Source organism: Bubalus kerabau, chromosome 7 (genome assembly GCF_029407905.1).
Source record: "Bubalus kerabau isolate K-KA32 ecotype Philippines breed swamp buffalo chromosome 7, PCC_UOA_SB_1v2, whole genome shotgun sequence".
Lineage (NCBI taxonomy): Eukaryota > Metazoa > Chordata > Mammalia > Artiodactyla > Bovidae > Bubalus > Bubalus kerabau.
The window spans coordinates 63949644-63967491 of NC_073630.1; the positions used below are offsets into that span (position 1 = coordinate 63949644).

The following is a 17848-nucleotide window of genomic DNA, read 5'->3' on the forward strand; positions in this document are numbered from 1 at the left end:
GAGCAGCATTTCCTAAAGTGTGTTCCATGTGATCACATTTCCATGAAGAAAAGAGTTCTAGTCCACATCAGCACAGGAGAACCTGTGAGAGGGTCCGGAGAAAAGGGGCTTGTTACACTTGGTTTAACACACTCTTCCAACTGACCCTAGAGCTTTTTTTTCCCCCTCATTTTAAGGGAAGTCTATGAGCATCTGACCTGATTAGTGCTCCATGCTACACTGACGTGGAAAATCCCACTTATGGGGTCTGAAACCCTGCAACTATACCACTTTCCTTTCTCATGGGAAACAAACGGGAATAGCAGACTATTGGCAACACCCAGAGGATCTGTGCGCCCCTTTCTAGACCTGCCACAAGAGGCAGAGAGAGTCCCTCTCTCAAGTCTCCTGTGTTCAGAAGTCGTGTCTCCTTGCTGCTGATACCTCTTCACAAGAATGAGGAGCGTGCTTTCTCCCAGGGCCCAGTGAGTAAACAAGAGAGCTGTGGCCAGGATTGGCAGAGCCCCTGAAAGTCCCTCCCAACCCATCCTTGGAAGAGAAGCCTGTAGGTCCACAGAAACAAGATGCGAGGTGCCACTGTGGTTGCCTGCTCCAGTCCCTGGAGGCAAAATGCCAGCTCTACAACTCAGTGCCATGGGCACACAGGACAGCCTCCCACAGGAGCGGGTCAATCTGAGTGCTCCCCGGGGCTGCAGTTCCAATTCTGATTGGAAATGCAGGGCTCTTTACGAAACCCCTTTCCCCACTCTGCGCCTCTGGGAGCCTTAACATTTATTTCACTGTGATCAAAAAGAACGAAAGTACAGAACAGTCAAGAAAGGAGGGTGGCCTCCCTTTGCCTAGTAATCATGCTTCCCAGGTGATACCAGTGGCAAAGAATCTGCCTGCCAATACAGGAGACATAAAGAGGTATGGGTTCAATCCCTGGGTCAGGAAGATCCCCTGGAGAAGGAAATGGCAACCCACTCCAGTATTCTTGCCTGGGAAATACCATGGACAAAGGAGTCTGGTGGGCTGCAGTCCATGGGGTAGCAAAGAATTGGACATGACTGAGTGTCTGAGCATATGGCAGCATAATGCAAATAGACTCTAAGAAGCACCATAATTAAGGCTGGCATTGAGTCTCAAGAACAAGACAAAAACTTTAGTTCTGTCCAGCAACCACTGACACCCCACAGGGAATCAGCTTCTGGTGCCAAGGAGACTTCTTAGCTAATCATAATAAGAGGCTTCTCTGAATCAACCTGGGGGATTAGTAGGGGGTGTCACAGCTGGATCACCTCCCTACCCAAAGTAAACTTCCTCCATAAGGAATTTCTGCAGAGCAAACCAAACCCACTTGAAAGCCTTACGAAAATACTAAACCCCAAATAACTTAATAAATTCTGAAATTACATGGCTCAGTGAAGCACTCAGAATTTCACGAGAATCTGCCCTTCATGCCTCTGGTATACATACTTTTCATATTCATTTTAACCACATCAAGAAATCCCCTAAGAGATTCCATTTTCTCAGCAAGGGAAGTTACAAAAGAGAATTCGAAATGGACTTGTTTTTGCAAGCAAAATGAAACACTTTTATGTTTTATTCATGCAAAGTGTAAGTCCCTTCGCAGCATTACAAATTGAATTTGCTCTTGTAAATTGCTGTAAAGGAAAAAAAGAAAAAAGGAATCAAAAGCAAAACCAAGTATCTTTTAAAAAAAAAAAAAAATCAGGAATACAAAGGTCTCTTCTTTCAGAGAATGAAAACTGCACTGGGGAGAAACTGAAACTTTCACTGACAGACATATTTTTAATTTACTGCTTCCAAAAGCAGCCCAGCTCAAGGGCCCCCAGCCAATGCAGGAGCTTCCTGAGGTCCTGAAAGCTAATGTGGAACCCTCAGTGTATTTCTAAATTACACTTACCTGCTAACATTGAGTAAGAACAAGAAGGGGTTTAAAAAACACAAGTAACCCAGTGCACATTTCAGAAACATAACCAAGGCAAGGTAACCTGATTTATACTGATATCATTGGGTGCAGTGGCTGCTAAGTGGGGTGCAGTGGAGGGGTGGGTAGTTCTTTCCACTTTGTAGGACAACTGAACACAGCCTCTAGAACAGCCTCTGGCCCTCTGTTATCAAATGATAAACTGTACTCAAAACCTCCCTGAGGTCTGATCCCTCCCTCACCCTCTGTTTGAAAGGAAACCATGTAATTAGCTGTCTCTCCAAGTGGATGTTGCTTTAACAAATCAAAGCTAACATGCATTAAGCATTTTCTATATCCCCATCAGCCTGCCAACTACTACACATACACACAGGCATAAACATACACATGCTTTGTGGTCCTTGTTATCATCCCCATTTCACACATGAGGGAAACTGAGCTCAGGGCTTGAATAATTTTGTCCACTGGAATTTGAATCATATTTTTCACCCTGAACAGAGAGCATTTGGCCTTACTTTAAAGAACTGGGGTGACCTGAAAACCTCATTGATGAAATCCACTCACAAGCTAACCTTAAGAAAACACAACCCCATCCAGTTGGACATGCATATACTGATCTTCACCTCGGCTCCCGTCTTAAAAACAAACATGGAGGATAGGAAGGAGGGAAGGATCAAGCATCTTACACTCTTCCATCAAGGCTAAACGTTTTAAAATATGTACAGACATCATCATGTATTTTCCTTTAATTTCAGCGCTCCAGCTCTCCCAAGCAAGTGAATGACAGGTGTGGATGCATAATCTAGCTACTTACTCCCTTCAGAGCACCTGGGACAGCTGTCACTGTTCATCACTGTTACAAAAGCTCAAAGATACAGCTGTGCTCCCAGGGAGGTTTATCCAATCAGCCATCAAAGGACACTCCACCTCTCTCTTTTGCAACCATTTCTATGTCTGGTTCCAGCAAAAATGCTTGTTCTTTGATGAATGCTTATCCATTTTCCTTTCAGGCTTAGCATTTGGAACTGAATCAAAACACTATTGAATTTGCTACTGCCCGAGGCTGGGTGAAGCCAAGGCTGAACCCCCTAGAGGACCACACAACCCAATAAACCAGAAAACCCAGGAATGGAGTCACAGGCTCGAGACAGCCATCTCTGTCATCTGGGATTTCACCAGCTTCCTCAATGCTCTTGTCCATTTTCAACAAAGTAATAAATCATCCTACAGCTTGTCCCTAAATGCTAGGAGATCTTCGGGCACCTTGAGAGTTGCCAAAGATTAATTATAATTCAAGAGTTAGATGCATTTCATGCAGCCCGATTACTTAAAAAAGTATCAAAGTCTGATGTCTGTGATACCTGCCACTTTATTACTTAGAACATGTACTTGAAAACCAGAACTTCCCTGTTTCCAGTCACTCTGGAGAACAAAAAGATTCACAACACATCTAAGTAAGAAGTACTTGCTGGAAATGACAAACATTCAGTAGAATTTCAGAAAAATACACACTGAATGGAATGTTGGTAGGACCAGACATTTCAAATGTTAAAAATGTTCAGCCAACTTCAAACTCCAGAAGTTCCTGATGAGCATGAGTTAATGACCTAAAGCTCGTGATCAACAAGGTTCTACTGTGTAGCACAGGGAACTATATTTGATATCCTGTGATAAATCATAGTGGAAAGGAATATGAAAAAGAATATATATACACACACATGTGTAACTGAATCACTCTGCTGTATAGCAGAAATTAACACATCATTATAAATCAACCATACTTCAATAAAATAATTAAAAAAAATAAAGCTTGTGATTAGAGGCTGTTCAACCTCTCCCTTCCAACAAGCCCTCTACGAAGAAGATACCAATAGCAGAGCATCTGAAATAGCTGAGACTCTACTTTAAAACAGACTGCAGAGAAGAGGAAAAAAAAACAAGGTGAGAGTTCCAAGAGTCTGGATGAGCTGGGAACTTAGATGGGATGGGTGGGTGGAGAAACATGCAGAACCAGAGGCAGGGGCAGGGCTGAGACAGGTCTGAGGGACAGAAACCGGAAACGGAAGTAGCTTGGTTTATAAGGCTGGGATAGAGATGTGCTTTCACTTTTTACATTTCTGCAGAGAGTTCACTGTCCAGTTTCATAGTCAGTGACATGCAGTAACAGCAAGGCTCCACCTTGGCACTAAGCTAAAACTGGGCCACCTGGCGCTGTGACAGAGGACACGTGGGGCACTCACCGGCCATTGTCGCGGCCCACGCCCCACACGCGGATGCTGACGATGGGCTGAGCGTGGAGCACGCTGCGGTCCATGGGGTCCACCAGGCTCAGCGTGTCGTTCTCCAGGACCAGGTACATGTCCTTCCCCTGGGATTCAATGAGAAGACCGCTTACCTTCTGCACAAAACTATGCATCCTCAGGACGTTTGTGGCTACCCAGGGATGTCGCTTCAATGATCAAAATATCGCCCCCTGGGTCTGAACTTTTGTTTTTTAAGGGAGAAACATCCTCTCCTGATTAAAATATTTATAAATCCTTCATCTTCCCCTCACATGCCCAATTTCTCTCTCCTTCTCCAAATCCTCTGAAATGTGTCCCTAGCCTGCTTTCGAGCTGGATCTTATTTTTAATTATTTATACTTTGAATCTTTACTCTAAGAAAAAAGGCTAATGGCAGGTTCCCTGGAGAATTTGGTCTCTTACTAACTCCAGGTTGGCCAGCCTCTCGTAACCCCTCTGTCCCCATTCCTTCCCCTCTGCCCAGACCCTACCAGCCATCCCTGTGATGGCCTTCCTGGACCCACAACAAGGGCTGTCTCTTCTCGGTTTGTACACCACCTCTGATCTGTGTGATTTGCCTGGTAAATAGCAGGCACAGCTGTGTGCCACTTCTCGGTGCTTCAGTAGCTAATGCTGATGTGCCTTTATGACATCTCAGATGTTACAGCACACGCTTCAGGCTCCTTGGCTCGTGAATGGGCTCACTTGCCTCAGAGCTTGGTTTGTTATTATCTCCAATTAGCCGATGGGGAAACTGAGGCCTACGGGTTAAGTGACTTGCTCATGATCTGACACAGAGGCCGCGATGCCTTTAGCCACGGGGGTTGCTGCAGTGAGACCAACACTGGGGAGGAGGAGGTTTCCAGCATCACTGTTCAGGCTCTGGTCTCCTGTCTCCCCACATATTATTGGCTCTTTGAGGGCAGGAACGCTAGCCTATCCAACTTCATTCTCCTTGCAAACCCTCAGGCATTTTACGAAATTATTAACTGTTTGCTGTCTGACGGAAAGGCTGTGTCCACTGAAGGTCACAGTCAGCCCAGATGCTGTGGCGTGGATGCCAGGGAGGTTTATGCTACACTATGCGATGCTAAGTCGCTTCAGTCGTGTCCAACTCTTTGTGACCCCTGGACTGTAGCCTGCCAGGCTCCTCTGTCGATGGGGATTCTCCAGGCAGGAATCCTGGAGTGGGTTACCATTTTCTTCTCTACCAGGATGGTCTAGCGGGGCAGAATGGTGAGGCTTCTTGGCTGATCTTCAAATCCAAAGCGGGACAGATAAACTGCTCCTTGGTCTGGGTTTTAAGAATGATGTCCCATCACAAGTTCTCAGAGTGAACACAAGCTCTGCTGCTGAGGTGGCAGACATGGGTGTTGCAATGCCTCCGCTCGTCAAGCATCTACAACTGAGATCCAGGATGATTTGAAATCTCCAGAAAGGGGAAGAGAGCCACTTCCAGGCCAGAGCACTGGCAGAAAACAAAACTTGTGCAGGCTGTTGTAGAGACCCTACAGAGCCTGGAGCAACAGACAGCAGGCCACCTCAGACCTGACGCGCCTCCCAGTGTCTCTGTTGGGAACTGCAGCTCACAAGGCTTGCTGTGGGCAGGGTTTTTTCTATGGACACATCAAGTCACAGTTGTGTCCAGACGCTGGACAAAGAGCTAGCTGCTAATTAACCAATCTGTAGATTAATCATGATTGAGGTGCAGGTCCTGGAGAGATTCTGTCTCCCAGCACCTCATGGAGGCTGGGTAGCTGGTGAGCAGCTAAGCAATGGTTGGCAGAGCCAGGAGAATGAGCCAAGCTACGGGGGAGGGTTGCAGTTCCCCAGCCTGTCCCCCCAGTGAAGGCCAGGCTCCCTTCTTCCCACTTTGAGCTGAGGGCTGCCACGTGCTCAGGAGCTGCGTGATCAGAGAGTCCTGAGGAGCTGGGGCCCCGTGAGCAGGGCAGGTCCTAGGGCCCCTGGGGGCTAACCAGGTGACCTGCTTTGGGATAACTGAGAGCTGACTGGGAATTTTTGGTGCCTTTTCCCTCTCTCTCTTTGTTCTTTCCCACCAGGAACTGGGTCATTGGCTGCAGGTTAAAAGAAATCTGCAGCCAGACCCAGTGGGGAGTGGCCCCCAGTGTAATTTCCACCCACTGGGAGATCAAATCCACCCCGCTCCTCCCCGCCACACACACACACACACACACGCACAAAGCATTTCCTTGGGATTGATTCGGATCCTCACAAAGGCAACAAAGGCCGTCTTCATCAGTCAATCCTACCAACAATCTCCGCATTACAGGGCTGAGCCAGGGACCACTGCTGGCTGATCACCTAAAGTGAGAATGGTTGGCCGAGTGTGGAACACCCCTGGTACCCAATAAAAACCTTCAGCGCTCCTCAGTACTGTGTCTCTCGGCTCTTGGGCCTCTGGGGTTTCATGAGGCACAGCGGGAATGCAAGCAAGTCTGACATTAATTATTTTCACCTGTAACTTACCTCTCCCCAAATGCCAACTGTATCTCGGATGTCGTTTTTGCAGTAGGAAAGCTGCCTGATGCAGTTGTTGACGGCAACACTACTCTTGCCAGGAGCGAGGTCCTCCTCTGCCATTTCCACCCACCCCAGAGAGCGCACAGCGAAACACTAGGAGAAAATCAGAGAACCGGAGATTACCTACTGGCCCCAGGTAGCCTAAGATCCTCTACAAAATGTGCATAATGTGTCTTCAATGACTATAAAATGTTCAATCATCTACTTTAATAACTAATTCTCGATTGTTGAAAAATTTAATTGTGGCTATTTTTCACTACTAAAAAATGTAGTAATAACTATATTCTTGCCTACTTTTCTGTGTGTCTGTTCAGTTTTTTTCTTAGAACCAATTATTAGAAGTAGAATGATAGGGCTAATGGGTTTAAATATTTGTAAGCTCTTTTTTCTAGAATCTGGCAGTATCAGTATCTTTTATCTAGTATCAGGCAGGATTTTTCAATATTAAGAACCTCAGAGGGTTCTCACAAAGAGTAACCTCTCTGAGATTTGTTACTTGTTAAGCACCTAGGAAAAGAAAATAGAAGGGAGAAGGAATTAAATACATGTTTGGCACTTGTTTCTAATAGCAATGGGGCAAAATGTATTCTCTAATATCCAGAAATGAAGGAAAACAGAGGGTGCGGGTGTGCGTTCATCATAACAAATCTCAGTGTTTGTTATTAGCACCAAATCCTGAAAAGTCTACAGAATAATGAACCTGTAAGAAAACTTAGAGCACAAATTTAACTTATTCTTTTATCATTTAGAGATATTCAATTTGAGATCATACTCATCTTCTTTTTAAAAGTTCAGGTATTCAATTTTTTTTAAATGTGGAAAGTATCATATGCATGTTGCAACATTAAAAATCCAAAAATTTATAAATAAGTTCATGGGACATATGAGGGCAATTTGGATACAGCCATCTACCTAGCGGTTAACTGCCAGGGTTTACCAGGTGGCTGGAACTGTGATCTCCCATGGCAACCTATGACGCAGGTCCCTCCTGAGCTGCACATCAATTGAAGGGACCACGTTCCCAGGACAGGAGGAGCAAACAAGGAGCCAACAGGCTGCCTCTCAGCATCTTCTAAAGTTTCCATAACCGCATTTCATAACAAAATGAAGAAATGCAGTGAAGTGTCCCAGAGTGACCACATTCAGTCTAGTTTAACCTTCCTTGTGTCTCAGACCCCTATACCCAGACAGGGTGCCACCTTCCTGAATTGTTAGTCACTTTCTCAAAAAAAATATCCCACCAAAATACTGAAAACAGTAACAGAATGTGGATCCTCAGGTCCTAGAGGGGAAGGACCGAGGTACCTGGGACCCGGTGCGGACCCCATGTGGAATGGAACAGCTCCCTCACTGACGGTGCCCATGAGGCCTCTTACAGAAATACCAAAAAGAGAAGGTCATCGCTACAAAAACCGCAAAAGCTACTCAGGACCCCGGGTCCTGGGGAAAGGTTCTGGGAGATGCCCTCACAGTTCACGTGTGAACGTGCATCTGTTGGAGAGACACTGCCCAGGAGGAAGATGCCACAGGAGCCAGGGCTGCTCCCTCTGAGGCTCTGCTCCCTTTATCCTGAGACAAACTACTCCCGCAAGTGGGCGTGTGAGAAATGCCGCAGGAGGACACCATAGCGCGTCTCCCCACGTTTCATTAAGACCTACAACTTCAAGGGCCATGCCTTCAAGTACTCATTTTCTGCTTCCTGCAGGGGGCGCTGTGCAGCTCAGTAACTTTTCTTTGTTGGTTCCCAACGAAGTCCCTGGTGAGTAAAATCACAACACCACAATCTCCCTGCTTCCATCTGCCATTTTGATCTTGCTATGCACCAACTTATAATGGAAAATCTCATTTCTTCCACCTTCACCAAATGTGTGGAGGTTTTCCAATATGCCAAAGAGCAGTTCTCAGTCACCAGCAGGGTGTCTGAAAGTTCAGCTCAATTCTGACACTAGCTACCTGGAGAAAGCATCAGATCCCACAGATTTAGGGCTCAGCCCTACAAGACCCCCTCTCCCCCACACCCCTGCCAACTTCAGTTGCCAACTGCAAACCTGTTATCACCTGAGCTTCTAGCCAACCAGCTACAGCTTGAATGTTCTGATGGACCGTCCTCACTGGGTTCGCTTTATTCGCTAGAGTGGCCAGCAGAACGCAGAGAAACATTTTATGTACTAGATCACTGATGCAGTTGTTTGGTCACTAAGTTGTGTCTTTGCGACGCCATGGACGGTAGCATGCCAGGCTCCTCTGTCTTCCACTATCTCCCGGAGGTTGTTGATAAAAGGATACAACTCAAGAACAGCCAGAAGGAAGAGATGCACAGGATAAGGTGCAGAGGAAGCGTGCAGAGCTCCCATGCGCTTCCCAGGGACCACTCTCCCCAGCCTCCACGTGTGCACCAGCCTGGAAACTCTCTGAATCCTGTCCTCTGGGTTTTACGGAGGCTTCATTACATGCGCATGATTGGTTAAATCACAGGCCACTGGTGACTGAACTCAATCTCCAGCTCCTCTCCCTTCCTTGGGGATGGGCATGGGACTGAAAGTTTCCAGCCCCTAGAATCCAGTGGGTTCTCCTGGCAACCAGGTCCCACCCTTAGGTGAGTTCTAGAAGTCATCTGATAGGTATTCACTCATTTACTCCTCACCTCAACCCTACCAGGTTGATACTAAGTTACTGTGTCCATTTTACAGAAGAGGAAGGAGAGTGAAGCACAGGCTGATAAACGGTGGACCCGGGTTTCCAGCCCAGGCAGTGTGACCTCTGGGCCTCTTACTGCTCTGCCCTACGCCTGAGATGTTGCTGGAGGGGCAGAGTCCGTCTGGGCTGGGCCCACAAGAGGCGCAGGGACAGTCAGCAAGGTCAGTACAGTCGAGTGTATCTGGCCCAAGAGCATGTGTCCTCCGTCGTGTCCGACTCTCTGCAACCCTATGGCCCATAGCCCACCCGGCTCCTCTATCCATGGGATTCTCCAGGCAAGAATACTGGAGTGGGTAGTGATTTCCTCCTCCAGGGGATCTTCCTGACCCAGGGATGGAACCACATCTCCTGCATTGGCAGATTCTTTTACCATCTGAGTCACCAAGGAAGCCCAGCTCAAGAGCAGGGACAGCCTAAATCACAATTTTAGCTCTGACTTAAAGGTACTGTGATCTTGGCTGTGTAACTTACAAAATCTCATTTTATTTGCAAAAATGGGAATAACAGTAATACTTACCTCAGAGGGTTCTCACAAGGAGAAAAAAACATAATACAGGTAGCAAACACACCATGAGCACTGCTGAGTCAAAGTGCAAATGACTGCCAATGAGTGAGAGTGCAAATGCTTACAGAGCCACACACACCTTAGAGGGAGTCAGCCAAGGGAGAAAATGAGAGGAGATTAGGAGATTTGTAGTTAGCGTGATCCCCATGTTCCAACTATCCCCAGGATGGTTTTGGTTTATGTTTGTTTTCTGGAAAAATCATTAAGAGCAGCTCCTTTTATTCTCAAAAGTGTCCTAGTTTGCACAATAAATTACAGTCACTCTAGTCAAAATTCCAGTGAATTCACCCTCTGGCACAGAGACTGAGGTTAGAATGTATCATATGCATGAGATATGCCCAGGCGGAAGTGGGTTCAACATGGCAGGGTGTGTGTGTGTGAGTGTGTGTGTGTGTGTGGCGGGGGTGGTGAACAGGGAATACCCTAAGACACCAGCATTACTGTGGGATGGTGCTATGCTCTAAAACTAGAAGCCAGGAACACATTTCCCCACTTTTTATACAGCCTATTACAGAATCCTATAGTCTGTGAATACTCAAAGAATTTATTAACATTAAGGCAGGTGAAAAAGAATACTGGCTGTTTTTTGTCTTTGAGTGCATGGATTTCAAAAAACAAATTCCTCACAATACAATTAATTTTCTGTATGTATTCAATACTGCTGTAATTTAGTTTCTGATCTGAAAAACTTCACCACTGGTCCCTACGGCCACAGTAAGAGGAAATGGATGTGTGTGGGAGAAGCTCCACTAAGAAGCCAGCTCTATTTCCTCCCAAAGAACCAAGCAGCAAAGAGCAACCTGTGCTACTTGGTGCTGCCCCCGTGTGGCCAGGGAGGTTTATAGCCACCACTTTTCCTTAAAGTCAGGAAATAACTAATATACAATCAGCTTTCCAAATAAACCCTCATAGAATAGGAGGAACTCAAAATATTCAATCCAAATATGTAATCAAATATCTAATCAATCTGACTCTTTAAACACTTTTTTCAAACTAGGAATTAAAAAAATCAACATTTGTACCCTGATGCTCATTCTTCAATAGCTCTTTACCAAAAGGGTAAAAATGAGTAATGAATGGTTCAGGGGTCTGTGTCATCAGGCGGATCTAGATTCAGGTCGCGACTTTGTACCTACCAGCTAGTGACTTTGGGGAAATCACTGGTCTCTAAGACTTATTTTTTTTATCTGTAAAATGGGGATAATAATAGTACCTGGTAGCTCAGACGGTAAAGCGTCTGCCTGCAATGTGGGGGACCTGGGTTTGATTCCTGGGTCGGGAAAATCCCCTGGAGAAGGAAATGGCAATCCACTCCAGCACTCTTGCCTGGAAAATCCCATGGATGGAGGAGCCTGATAGGCTACAGCCCATGGGGTCGCAAAGAGTTGGACACGACTGAGCAACTTCACTCACTTATACTTTATAGTACTGTTGTTGGACTGAGATAATATAGGTAAAACCTTTAGCATATCAGGCATATAACAAGAGCCTAATAAACATTTATTATGTTATTGATATATTTTAACTTTTATGTGTGGATTTTAAAGATTTCTCTACTTTAACTGATATCAGCCACAACTAAAACACTCAGAAGGCTCTGTTAAAACACAGAAAACCGGACACCATCCCCACAGTTTCTGATTCCGTGGGCCAGGGTAGGGCCCTCAAACCTGAATTTGTAATAGTCTCCCAGGTGATGCTGAAGTTGCAGGTCTGGGGACCACTGATCCTAAAAGGCAGATCTAGGTTCAAATCTCAGGATTGCCACTTGCTATGTGTGATATTGGGCATGCTCATTAACCGTTCTGTGCCTCAGTTTCCTCACCTGTAAAACAAGGACACTGGCGTCCCTGTCTCACAGTAACCTGTGCGTATTGTGAGGATGACTGGGCAGAGTTTGCCAAGTAGCACAATACCAACTGTCTATAGAAGTCAGTAAACATTTATTGAGTGCCTGTAGGGAAATGAGCAGGATGTAGAGTAGACATAAAGCAGGAATCTATTGCATGGCGATGAGAAATTCGGGGACAGAGAGGCACCCGTGTGCGGTGGGAGTCTTTAAACTCAGCGAGAGGGAACCATGGACAACTCACTGAAGGATATGGTATTGAGCTGAGCCTTGTAGGACGGATGGGTTTATTCATTTAACAAAGATTTACTGACAACTGTGATATGCCAAGTACTGGAGGCACATCAGTGAACCCGAGAGGCCAAACGCTCTGCTCTGAGTAGTATTTCAAAAAACTGGAAGGGTGTATTCATTTGGCTGTGACACCAGAGGGCGCACAGCTCTGTTGACACAAACCACAACGGGTAAGGTACAGTGGTACGTGGGGGAGGGGACGTGAGACAGTGGTTTAGGGCGTAGGTTTTCAAGTCACTGACATGGGAGCAGATCCCACGTTGGCTACTATAAGCGGTGTGATTGGAGCCAAGTTACTAAACCTTGGTACGCGTCAGTCTCTTCACCTGTTGCAGTGAGGTTGGTGGTATGGACCACCTAGGGGTACTGGCATGATTAATGGGAAGCCTGATGGTAAGAACAGGACCTGGCCCAAAGTGGATGCTCAAGAAAAGGTGGCTGGTATTTTCACAAGGTCTCTGGCTCAGGGGGTAAAGAATCCACTTGCAATGCAGGAGACACAGAAGATGCAGGTTCAGTCCCTAGCTTGGGAAGATCCTGGTGGGCTATAGTCCAAAGGGTTGCAGAGTCAGACAAGACAGAGCCACTGAACAGGAAGGCATACTGATCCCTTTCAAAAGTGTCATGCACGCATGCAGAGTCACTCAGTTGTGTCTGACTCTTTGAGACCCCATGGACGGTAGCCCTGCATGGACTGTAGCCCTCCAGACTCCTCTGCCCATACGATTTTTCAGGTAAGAATACTGCAGTGGGTTGCCATTTCTTCCTCCCAGGGATCTTTCTGACCCAGAGATCGAACCCGTGTCTCCTTCAGCTTCTGCAATGGCAAGTGGATTCTTGACCACTGATCCACCTGGGAAGCCCAGTCAAAAGCTTCAGGACTAGGGAATTCCACCAAGAGTCAGTCAGTCAATTCTGTTTCATTTTTCCAACTTATGATCAAACATTACTACGGCTATACCTTGGGTGGCTGGGGATGGGGAGAGGCCTGAGGCCTGGGGAGAAGGTGGGGAAGAAAGCCCCCAGGCTCCATCATCTCATGAGCCCATCTAAGAGTCCATGGACCCTGGAGATCCACTGATGGGCTTCAAGAAGTTCTAAATCTCCTACAAATATATCCAAAATTATGTGTGTTTGCATGTAATGGAAAGAGGATCCAAAGCTGTCCAAAGGTTCTGGGAATATAGAACACTTTAAAAGAATCCCAAGGAGTTTGGAAATCAGAGTACTCAACTCATCAAAACATTAATTAAGGTAACATGCATTCAAGGTAGAAAAAGCTGAGTAGCAGGCATCTGAGTTCTTTTTTGAGAAGTGGATGAGGAAAATGGTTAGCTGGCTCTACATAAGAAAGGGTCAGGAGTTTAGGGGAGAAAGGGAAATGGGAGAGGAGCAGTGAGAAAGGCCTGCAGAGCCTCTGAGGAAGTTTTGAAATGGCAGGTAGTGCCTGAATGACTTATAAAGGTGAAGGAAGTCCAATACCCAGTTTTGAAAACCAGTGACTAACTTCTGATGCAACGTAAACCTCCTCTATATTACCCCTGATGCTCCAGCAAAAGCCTGATAGAGAGATGGCTGACATCATCAGGAATGAAGAGAAGGGTGGACTCCTGCCCTGGGTAAATGCTTGGCAGAGGAGAGTAGTGGCAAAAGCCTCAGAGTGGAGCACTGGGAGTCAACACAAGAGAAATATAAGCCCGGTAACTGGCAGAACTGGCGGGGGTGCCGGGGTGAGGGTGGACCCATGAACTCTGCAGGATGTGAGACAGGGACTCAAGCCTGTCTCGCCTGCATCCTAAGAACATAGAGATTCCGCTGCTGCCTGAGCTACACAGAGCTGCTGTACAGAGGCTGTTTATATCTGTGTTCTTGGGGTCAGGTGGGAAAAAAATATATGTATTCTTGTTGTATGTGACTATGAGGAAGGACCTTTTGAATAATCATACAGCCTGCAGAGAAACTGAGAGAGAATCCATTTTTATTTCATATTGATGGCTGCCGTAAGGTAACCATCTAGGATATAGTCATCACATTTGAGAGCCTATATCCTGGGATGTCTCTCAAAGAATCTGGAACTGTCCTCTGTCCTTCCCCTCCTCAGTTTCTGCATCAGAGATGGCATGGACCTGATTTTTGCCTATAGGACAGTCCAGATTTTGCTGAGAAATAAGGCAGCCAGTAATAAACAAAGGGCTGTGACCTCAAATGACTTTCAGAGTGTTGTCTAAAAATGCACAGGCTTTTCAGGGTTCCAAATATCTTCCTTAGATTGTGGTTTCCAGAACACACAGGGAAATCTTCAGCAAATCAGAGCTTGTGGTCATGATATACAGGAATGTAGATCACTGTCATTATGGACACAGTTTGAAACAAAATTAGGCTTCACCTGCCACTGGTTTTCCTGGAAACACTGAAATGCTTTCTAAATTCAGCATCTTGGTGGGCTCCACCAGAGAGGTGCCTGGGGACTCTGGAGTGGAGCCTGACCTAGTTCTCCATCCGGCTGAAGCAAGGACTCAGCCTGATTAATTATTCAGCCTGGCAACAACCTGGGCAGCCAGGAAGGACCCAAAGAGCATTTCTACACTGACCCCAATGAGCACATCAGCTGTTCCTGCTGTTTCTCCCCAGACTGTCTGCAACGTGGTGAGCAACCAAGCAGAAAACAAGACACCCGCCCTCTGGGGCCGTGGGCCCGCTAGCACCGCTTACTTAACGCTCCCTCTTTCCTACTTTTCAGGGCAAGATCACTCTACTGGAAAAATTCGTCCTATGCTAATATCCTATGCTGACAGCTTATGCTGTCAACGTGGACACTCATCACAATGACTAACACGCATCTGGTGCTGATAGCGTGCCAGGCACCAACAACTGACCTGTAATTGAAATCTCGTCTCCAACGCCCACCTCTCTGCCTGCCTGCCTGCTCACCACCCCTTACTGGTGGTCAGTTCATGGAGGGGGGTTCCCAGCCCAGGTCATCTCTGTCTCTAGTAAATAACAGGCTCCGTCCCTAGTAAATACTCTAGAGACCTCCAAGGTCAGGGGCAGGAATACCAACCACATTCCCTATAGTTGGGAAATGCTCAGCGCATGCACAGTGATGGAGTCAGAGCTAAGTTATCTAATGGAAGTGGGGAAAGATGTGCCGCAGTTTAGAGGTGGTGCCTTTAAGTCGTCTCTCATGTACAGCGTGGGGTCATGCAGGTTTCTGAGATTTAAGGCTTCGGTAACTTTAAATCCTTAAATGAAAATGTAAGGGTTCTTTCAAAGCCCTGCACCTTGATTTCACCCTCTCTCTGTGCCATTCCAGCAGGCGATGACTCTTCTGCAACTGCTCCCTCGGCTTTATAAAAAGTGCTTGCTGACTGGCACCGCTCTACCACATGGAGAAAGCAATTGTTCTGAGATTTAAGGGAACCCAGGTTTGAACCGGAGAAGGCAATGGCACCCCACTCCAGTACTCTTGCCTGGAAAATCCCATGGACGGAGGAGCCTGGTAGGCTGCAGTCCATGGGGTCGCTAAGAGTTGGACACACTGAGCGACTTCACTTTCACTTTTCACTTTCATGCATTGGAGAAGGAAATGGCAACCCACTCCAGTGTTCTTGCCTGGAGAATCCCAGGGACGGGGTAGCCTGGTGGGCTGCCATCTATGGGGTCGCACAGAGTTGGACACGACTGAAGCGACTTAGCAGCAGCAGCAGCAGCAGGTCTGAACCACTGACGTGCTGAAGAGTAGGCTCAAGGGGAGGTCACACTTGGGGTGGGGGGGTAGGGCTGAGATCTGACTCTGCACATAATACTTTGAATATTCAACCATTGCTGAGGTGTCTTTGCTTCCTCACTCTTACTCAGGGGAAGCAAAATCTCCCCATTCTTCCTTACCAAGTGGTCTCCAGCAGATGAGCCAGTTCAGATGGCCTCCTCCTGTCCCCTAAAGTGGGGTTGGGGGAGGATTCATGCTGGAGAATGAGATAGTGCTATTATGCTGGATTCTGACTTTTAACTTAAAACACGTGAGCAGCACTGAAATCATGAAACCAACGTGTCTTGCTTTTAACTTAATACATAAGATGTGCACTTTTACACAGCAATGAAATCATGACATCCATATGCTTTTAACATATTTCTAAGCATGATTATGTTGAAGAGCAATATTCTCACTAGTGCTTAAATGGGATTTCAGAGCGAGGGAGGGAATTTTCATTTATTGCACTCCTATGTTAGAGACTTTTTTATTAGTTATCTAATTCAATTTGGTTTAATTCTCACAACCAAGTAAATGAGTTATTCCACCCGTTTTTGAGAAGAAATAAACTCCAGAAATGGTATGGACCTAACAGAAGCAGAAGATATTAAGAACAGGTGGCAAGAATACACAGAAGAACTGTACAAAAAACATCTTCACGACCAAGATAATCACGATGGGTGATCACTGACCTAGAGCCAGACATCCTGGAATGTGAAGTCAAGCGGGCCTTAGGAAGTATCACTACGAACAAAACAAGTGGAGGTGATGGAATTCCAGTTGAGCTATTCCAAATCCTGAAAGAAGATGCTGTGAAAGTGCTGCACTCAATATGCCAGCAAATTTGGAAAACTCAGCAGTGGCCACAGGACTGGAAAAGGTCAGTTTTCATTCCAATCCCAAAGAAAGGCAACGCCAAAGAATGCTCAAACTACTGCACAATTGCACTCATCTCACACGCTAGTAAAGTAATGCTCAAAATTCTCCAGGCCAGGCTTTAGCAATATGTGAACTGTGAACTTCCAGATGTTCAAGCTGGTTTTAGAAAAGGCAGAGGAACAAGAGATCAAATTGCCAACATCTGCTGGATCATGGAAAAAGCAAGAGAGTTCCAGAAAAACATCTATTTCTGCTTTATTGACTATGCCAAAGCCTTTGACTGTGTGGATCACAATAAACTGTGGAAAATTCTGAAAGAGATGGGAATACCAGACCACCTGACCTGCCTCTTGAGAAATGTGTATGCAGGTCAGGAAGCAACAGTTAGAACTGGACATGGAACAACAGACTGGTTCCAAATAGGAAAAGGGGTACGTCAAAGCTGTATATTGTCACCCTGCTTATTTGACTTCTACGCAGAGTACATCATGAGAAACGCTGGGCTGGAAGCAGCACAAGCTGGAATCAAGATTGCTGGGAGAAATATCAATAACCTCAGATAGGCAGATGATACCACCCTTATGGCAGAAAGTGAAGAGGAACTAAAAAGCCTCTTGATGAAAGTGAAAGAGGAGAGTGAAAATGTTGGCTTAAAGCTCAACATTCAGAAAACGAAGATCATGGCATCTGGTCCCATCACTTCATGGGAAATAGATGGGGAAACAGTGGAAACAGGGTCAGACTTCATTTTTTTGGGTTTCAAAATCACTGCAGATGGTGACTACAGCCATGAAATTAAAAGACGCTTACTCCTTGGAAGGAAAGTTATGACCAACCTAGATAGCATATTCAAAAGCAGAGATACTACTTTGCCAGCAAAGGTCTGTCTAGTCAAGGATATGGTTTTTCCAGTAGTCATGTATGGGTGTGAAAGTTGGACTGTGAAGAAAGCTGAGCGCCAAAGAATTGATGCTTTTGAACTGTGGTGTTGGAGAAGACTCTTGAAAGTCCCTTGGACTGCAAGGAGATCTAACCAGTCCATTCTAAAGGAGATCAG

General features: G+C 46.1%; 1 protein-coding gene across 29 annotated transcripts in view; it reads right to left on the minus strand.

The window, feature by feature from the left end:
• APBB2 (amyloid beta precursor protein binding family B member 2) overlaps positions 1–17848 on the minus strand; it is a 377507-nt gene that overhangs the window by 66424 nt on the left and 293235 nt on the right. For all 29 annotated transcript variants that reach the window (XM_055588388.1, XM_055588387.1, XM_055588384.1 and 26 more), the window contains 2 exons: positions 6703–6849; positions 4174–4301 (listed from right to left, as the gene is read on the minus strand). In XM_055588388.1, the coding sequence (XP_055444363.1) occupies positions 4174–4301; positions 6703–6849 (275 nt within the window). The remainder of the gene's footprint in view (positions 1–4173; positions 4302–6702; positions 6850–17848) is intronic.